The 8,246-nt window shown below is 36.7% G+C and overlaps 1 protein-coding gene across 1 annotated transcript in view; it reads right to left on the reverse strand.

Moving 5' to 3' along the window:
- Positions 1-3,676: 3,676 nt before the first annotated feature.
- The window catches only part of kank4 (KN motif and ankyrin repeat domains 4), a gene marked incomplete at its 5' end in the record, with an annotated part of 9,884 nt that continues 5,314 nt past the window's right edge, over positions 3,677-8,246 (reverse strand). The window contains 1 exon segment of the mRNA XM_014014273.1: positions 3,677-7,740. Within this exon segment, the coding sequence (XP_013869727.1) occupies positions 7,633-7,740 (108 nt within the window).

The raw sequence follows: 8,246 nt of genomic DNA on the forward strand, positions 1-8,246 counted from the left end.
GGGCCACTTTTTTGCCCCAGTCCGCCTCTGCTTGATCTTCTGTTCTTTCAGTTTATATCACACAGTTATGCTACCATCTGCTGGTCACCTATTAGGCTTACACCTCACTCTGAAGCAATAATAGAGCTGCAGTTTTTATATCTTTTAAAAATATTGGGAAAAATACACACACAAGTTAAATATAGTAAATCGTATATGTAGGCATAAATGAACAGAAATAGAAATGCAGTGCTTCAGTATGGTGAAAATGGGAGAGGAGGTAAATGCTTTCGTAATTTCATTGGGAWCATAATGGATAAATGTAATTTATTATTGTTGTATTTTARTGAATGTTTAACACAGAATATGTCACATCCCACTTTAAGCAAAAAATAATATTCTATTATAACACACAACCACTCAAAAACTCTAATTTATTTAAAATAAATGAACTTTTGCAATGCTACCATAAAGAAATAAGATTTTACTTTTGATTTATTTCTCCTGTTGTTTTAAAGTAATAATAATAATAATATTAATAATAATATTTTTACCAACCAGTGGTGGGCAGCACTCATCTAAAAATTAGCTCCACTGGCCCTAAAACACTAACTCACATATTTAAGTCCCCTAATTCCAGTGGTGGAGAAAGTACTCAAACACTGTACTTAAGTAAAAATACAAATAAACAGACAAAAATGTACTCTAGTAAAAGTAAAAGTACTACATCTACATTTTTACTTGAATAAAAGTAACTAATTACTTGCTTTTAAAAATACTTAAGTATTAAAAGTAAAAGTACTTGCTTAATGTATTCCCTAATGGTCTACAACAGGGTTATTCAACTGGCGGCCCGCGGGCCACATCCGGCCCGCRAATGATCAAAGTGTGGCCCKCCAATTGGTTCATTCATCTCTCAAGCCCAAACCCCCGGTTTTCTACTTTAATTASTCTAAGTTAYTTTAGTTAAACATAGACATGTTTGGTATCTACACAAACGTCAGAATCTTGGCTAGAAGCTGGTAAAACCATTTCTATGAACATCCAAGACAGTTAAAACTACAAGCAGTTGAAGATAAAATGATGAAAGTGAAGTTTAAAAATTAGGCAAGTCAGAGATGTTAAAATATTTGTGTCAAGTAGGGGGTAAAATGTGTTCTTTTTGTTTTKGATAATGTTTAATTGTCACTACTTTTATAGGGTTCTGTGTTGTATTCMTGATTAAAKGCAGCAAAGTCAAATATTTCAAAGGTAACAGATCTTTGTAATACTTGGTTTGTTTACATAATGACTTTCATTGCTGGATGTTCRGCCCCTGAGCTGTTGACAGGCAGTAACTGTGGCCCCCGGAGCAGGATAGYTGAATAGCCCTGGTCTACAATATTAAGAATTGTGTCTATGCATATTTTAAATACATCAGTGGTGTGCGATTTTAGTGAACAATGCTGCAGTTTGTGTTTACACTCTGTGACWCTGTTCACACTTGGTGTGATTCTGTGCATMATCACAGATCGTGACAACAGAAGCTGTAAATTTGCCACCATCGTCCTTTATCAAATCTCAACAAGTCATTTTTTGAACCCGTTAACCTGAATAAATAAGGCCATGAGTGGCACATTTCCTCCGTTGTGGAATCCATTGTGGGCATGCTGCTGCTGCTGCTGCTGCTGCTGCTGCTGCTGCTGCTGCTGCTGCTGCTGCTGCTCCAGGTGATGCAGAATCGCTCCGCCTTTTTTTTGTTTTGTTTTTTTGAAGGAGGGTCAAATGGTACTTCCCTGCTTTGCATTGCTTCAATGGACCAATCACAGAAATTTCCCTCTCGCCACTGATTACTTTCACACTAAACAAACAAACAAATGGGAAAAAAAAGAAGCAATGCAACATGACATGAATGTAATTTGTAAAATAAGAAGACTCCGGTGGAGGCCTCAACAATCGCCTGGATCAAAGACTACCTGRCAAACAGACCACAGTTTGTGAGACTGAAGGACTGTGTGTCTAACCATGTGGTCAGCAGCACAGGAGCACCACAGGGAACTGTACTCTCACCATTCCTGTTCACACTGTACACTTCAGACTTCCAGCACGTCAGATTGCTGTCATCTACAGAAATACTCAGATGACTCTGCAGTTGTTGGGTGTATCAGAGATGGACAGGAAGCTGAGTACAGAGAGCTGGTGGACCGCTTTGTGACATGGTGTGGGAACAATCATCTCATCTTGAAYGTGAACAAAACAAAGGAGATGATTGTAGATTTCAGGAGAAATAGTGTYAGATCAAACCCTGTTTCCATCATGGGAGAAGAAGTGGAGGTGGTTGAGGAATATAAATACCTCGGTGTTCATCTGGACAACAGACTGAACTGGAGACTCAACAGTGAAGCAGTCTACAAGAAAGAACAGAGCAGACTGGACTTCTTAAGGAAGCTGAGATCCTTCAATGTCTGCAGCAAGATGCTGCAGATCTTCTACAAGTCTGTTGTTGAGAGCATCATCTCTTCTGCTGTCATCTGTTGGGGCAGCAGCATCAGAGCCAGGGACCTAAAAAGACTAAACACCCTGATAAAGAAGGCTGGTTCTGTTCTGGGGACGACTGTGGAATCTCTGGAGATGATGGTGCAAAGAAGGATTTTACATAAAATCAAGAACATTGTGGACAACCCTGACCATCCTCTTCATCAGACTGTCATAGAAAGACAAAGTGTCTTCAGTCGGAGGCTTCTTCAACTTCGCTGTAATACAGACCGCTACAGATGATCTTTCCTGCCCACAGCCATCAGCATCTACAATAAGTTTTTTAGTTAAATGAGTTACAATAACACCTAATTTCCCTCTGGGATCAATAAAGTATTTTTGAATTGAATTGAATTTGAATTCAACGCTTTACAGAAATGTAGTGGAGTAGAAAGTACAGATACTTCATGTAAAATGTAGTGGAATAAAAGTAACAAGTACCCATGATGAAATCTACTTAAGTAAAGTACAGATACATGAAAAATGTACCCATGATGAAATCTACTTAAGTAAAGTACAGATACATGAAAAATGTACTTTAGTACAGCAACAGAGTACTTGTACTTAGTTACATCCCACCACTGCCTAATTCTAAAGCACTAACACACTGAAAATTTTAGCAAAAGCTAATTCTAAAGCAYTAAAATAACCCAGTCAACCCATGAACGTTCTTCAATAGACGAGTCACATACTGACATGTTGCTCTATTAATACTTATCATTGACATTCCACAGCTGTATTTGTGTTAATATATTGTCACCTTGTAGAGAAGTGACACACATATGAACAAAATGTGTGACAGCTTTCACCGTCATCTGTTAACATTAATGTTGATCAATAACATYYATAGACCTCAGTGTTTCTAAATTTAGCCTATAAATTTAGCAAGTGCTAATCCACTAATAAATTTTAAATCAGCAAAAGCCCTAAAGCACTAATCAGGAAATTAATTCCCCTATTAGTGCTTTAGGGGAACTGTGCCCACCACTGTTACCAACCATTTATATAATTAACTTTTTAAAAGATTTTTACAAAAAAAAAGGTCAACAAAGCTGCAAAACAATAACAGTTGGATGAAACACTATCTGCTGATGATGGAGTAAAGAAATCACTCCCTGACATCATGTTCACAAACAGGAAGACAAAGCGAGGCCTCACAATGAACCGCAGCAGGAAGCATCTGATCATTTTAAAACCTTTATTAATTTAGAAGTCGTTCTCTGATTTTTAAGATACAAGCCACACARTTCTACACAGAATATTACAGAAAAGTAGAGATTTTTTTTTCTTTTTTACATTTGACTCAGTCATGTCGACTCTCAGGCTGGAGACACGTCACATCTTTTCATCTTTTTGCTTTTGTTGTGTTTTCCCTGCGGATGTCAAAGTAGCGTGGARGATGTGTGAAAACCCACAGCCTCGTCGCAAACATCCAACCTGCCAAAGTTCAGCCACATAATCACAACATCRGGGGGAGTACTTTTCATTCATCCAAATTCCCCTTCAGCACTAATAGTTGAATATTTGTCCCCATGCATACATGTTTGATATATATTTATGGTAAAAAATATAGCTTTCAGAATAAATACTTCATATAATTTGTAGACTGTCAGACAATACTCGTTATATACTTTTCACAACACTTTTTCTATATGTATTTGGCTGGATTTACAGAAACAATAAACATATTTTAAATATGAAACAGATTAAAGTTCTTTGGTGATCAGCCAGATGTGAAATCCTATTACATCTGGGTCACACGGGATTGAACAGAAATAACTATGAAGACCTTATGTGTAGGCACGGAAGACCAGACACTTCTCTCAGCACAGATCTGACCAGCCCTCATGTCTGGAAGGTGGGAACGGACTCGTCGTTGCTTCTTCAGTAACAATCAGGTGTGCAGCAGAGTTAAAGTCAGAATAATTGGTGCTTTGTGCTATTTCAGCTGGTAGAAGATAAATCTTTGTTGCATAAATGCAGTCACGTAGTTTATAACGCAGATGCTCCTTTTGTTATTTCTTCATTTAATTTAAGATGTTTAAGAGTGACAGAAGGCTGATAGTCAGTGGTCAGATTGCACGAAGAAGACCGCTCAACGACACTTTTCATCGTGATGTCAAATCATCAAGACTCGAATCGATCTGTAAACTAAAGCAGGGCTGAGACATTTATACGTTTTTAAATGTGGAACGGAACTCTCCGGAGTTTGAATGATTGTCGGAGGTTTTTCGTTTTGTGATGCTGACTAGATTGTTGACCACGTACAAGACACAGATAAATATGTTGGTACCCTTAAAACTCAATCAACGTTTGGTGGAGTTTTGCATCCAGTCGCATCAGTTTTGGGCTTTTTAAAGGTTGGAAAACCAATACATTTATTTGCGTACATTACACGTATCAATTTTAGTAGCATTATGCATCCAATTTGACCTTTTCTGTTTTTAATTGATGTCACACACAACTCAAAACAACCAGTGGTGGGCACAATCCCGCTAATCTGCTAATAGCGGAAGTAGATTCTCTTTTAGCGAATTAGCTTTTCTCGCTAACTTCAGAGCCCATTAGCAGACGGATTTAGCTTTCCCTAAATTAGGTTCTGCTAAAAAAAAAAGGCGTTAAACTTTTGAGTTAAAATTTTATGCCATTTATAAAAAAATCCACTCTAACAAGCAGTGCTGTATGTGTGTGCATGATATAGSCTAGTATCTTTAGCAGCTAAACTAGAGCGTCTAAAATAAATAAAATMCAATTTAAGAATCTTTAAATAATGAATACAAAAATTGAAAAAAAGGCATAGAAAGTATTTTATATTTGTTATTTGTCTTATTCATCTGTCTTATTCGTCAGTATTTCTAAAAATACAAACTCGATCAAAGAAATGTTTTTTATTCTGAAAGGGTTAAACTGAAAGTATCACTAGTTAAGACAGAGCTGTAACTCTGGTTTGGATTGGCCGATTTGTCCCAAATGATCCCACCCACCTTCAAATTAAACCAATAGAAAACTAACAACAGGACTGCATCAATGAATAGTCATCATAGCGTTAGCTTCCGTTAATTTTTTATCTGTTTAGCATTAGCGGAGCTAAGATTCTTGTTTAGCGRGTTAGTGGTTTTGGTAAGGTGTGCCCACCACTGTTAACAACTTTAAATAAATGCAAATACTCATTCGTAATACAATTATTTGCTAATCTAATTAAGAAAAAGTAAATAGTTTAATGTTTAGACGGTTTTTACTCATCTTTCTCATTTTGAGATGTGTTGCTGCAGTTTCCTAGTTCAAACATTTGCCGTTTACTCTGCTCCGTCATAAAGAAAATTAAACTCATGACATTAGCAAATCATTGCATTCTGTTCCTATTTACATTTACACAACATCCCAACCTTTTTTTTTAAATTGGTGCTGTAGGGCGCTTCCTATCAAAGAAAGATTTAATAAAGGAACCGTCATGGGTTATTTCCTGATGAATCAATTCRGTGTGTTCCGTTATTCAGCATTTCATCGTATTTCATGTAAACATACTGAAACGTTTGGCATCCGTTGTGATCATTGAGGAAGGAATGTTTAGTTGTAAACATTTCATGAGATCACACTCGTGTTCTGCTGTATGAGAGGAAAACGGGTGCAGAATTTGCGGTAAACAGAAGAAGACCTGACCTCCTGGGAAAGGAAGCATCGGCTAGAGAACAATAAACAGTTTGTCTGATTAAGGCTAGACCAACATCCCACCACATACCTGATTTCTGATTGACAATGAAGTGTTTTCATTGATATTGCTTCTTATTGCAAACAAAACAAACCCCTCCGCTGCTGGAGGCTTTTAGCTGTCGGATCAGATTTCCGAACTCCCAGAGGAGAAAACAGGGATGGAAAAGTCTCGATCTAAAGACTCCGCGAGTGAATAAACGTCTCTAGATATACAAACTAAAAACATCCGGACCGATTCTAAGGTTTGTCACCTCCACTCACAGCTTGTGTTAGTCCTATAATTCATGCACGTTTAGTTAAAACTTGCTACATTTTTTTTCTTCTTCTTCTTCTTTTGGAATGTGTCACAGCCAGCCTGACATTCATTGTGCATTTTGTTTCTGTTGCATACATGATTTWGATTTGAAACAAGCAGGCAAACAAGGCATAACTTAGTATTTTTGACCTCATAGATGAAAAAAAAAACAGACAGTATTACAACATACTGCTAAGGAGTAGTTATACACAAAACAGCCAGTAGGGGGAGTAACTGTATTGGCATGCAGCATCTTCTGCTCAATACAACCTTCTAAATGAGAAGACTTCTGCCTCTTTTTTTCCCCAATCTAGACATATAATTATTATAAAAATGCTTAATTTTTGTCTTGAACAAAACCATTTTTATCTCGGACTAAATACTTTGTTTCCCAATAACTCACAAATGATAATCACTCATTAAACATGTCAAAAAATAACATGACCACTGTGGAGCAACAACTCATTAAATGTCACTTCTGGTTATATAGTTTTCCTCTGAACACCGTATTATAGACRAATATTTAATAGACACAAACACAATTTTTAAAAAAGTGCAGTAGAAAATACAGTCTCTGTTTGTATGATCATAATCTGATAGAATAACATTCTATATATAATACTGTATGTTCAAAATAATGGCTTATGTCAGTATATGAAATAAACAATGTCAATGCTCTTAAAGAAAATAGAAATAATATTGTATTTCATATATATATATTTATATATTTAAAAGGTAGATCATGTGCTTAGTATTTTGCTTTAAGAGTTAGTTTAACGAAGCAGCACTTCAGAGTTATTGACTCGTCCTGCTTTATATTCTCACCCTGTGTCCTGCTTAATATGTCATCAGTTAAATTTGTTGCCATAATGATGACTTATCTTCAATCTGTCCGAGCCCCCCATCGACTGWTAGATCAGCTGTTGCAGCATATGCACAAACATCCACAGGGCATGCTGGCAGAGGCATAAACGCTTAAACTCTTCAATCCCAGAGGTTAAAAAAAAAAACATCCAGACATCCACATCTTAGACATATATATATCTCATGTTGTGTCATATTTAGTTTCCCTCAACTGGTTGGAARAGTGTTGCGAAGAATAAGAGCTGATTGTTGCTCCCGAGGACCGTGGCTTAAAGGGGGTCTGCAGCAGACGTGGGCTGAGATGCGTGGGCCTTCAAAAGGTCGGCGACATCTTGATGAGCAGCTGCCTCTGCCACCGACAGGGCTGTGTGRCCATTCTGGGGAGACAAAAACAGAAACAAATAAAAATAAATAAATAAATAAAAGGACAGTTTTTAAATCTGACACGTCGCAGTGACTGTTGGGACCCTCACGGTGGCAGTGTTGTGTTGGTTTGAACAAGTTCCCAGGCAACTTTTAGACATTGCTGCACCTTTCTATAACAACACCAGAAGAGCCGGATTAAAGGACTAAGTACTGAAATTCTCAACACCAGTTAAGATTTATTGAAATGGGATAAACCGTAATCTCATCTACTAGTCCATGTCAAAGAAAATCAGCTGTATATTAAATAATTACAAGAAAAAAAAACAGGTAAAATATATATATAAATAGAATAAAATGAATCTTTGCTTTAAAGCTCCCTTTGGGAAAAAAAACAGCGTAATGAAGTAGAACTAAAATATGCTTTGAATGTCTGAAGAAATGATTCATCAGTTAAAAAAAACAAAATGCTGTAAAGTATTTGCTATCTTGATATTTGGTCTAAATCATAAATAATACC

Source organism: Austrofundulus limnaeus, unplaced genomic scaffold (genome assembly GCF_001266775.1).
Source record: "Austrofundulus limnaeus strain Quisiro unplaced genomic scaffold, Austrofundulus_limnaeus-1.0 Scaffold113, whole genome shotgun sequence".
NCBI lineage: Eukaryota > Metazoa > Chordata > Actinopteri > Cyprinodontiformes > Rivulidae > Austrofundulus > Austrofundulus limnaeus.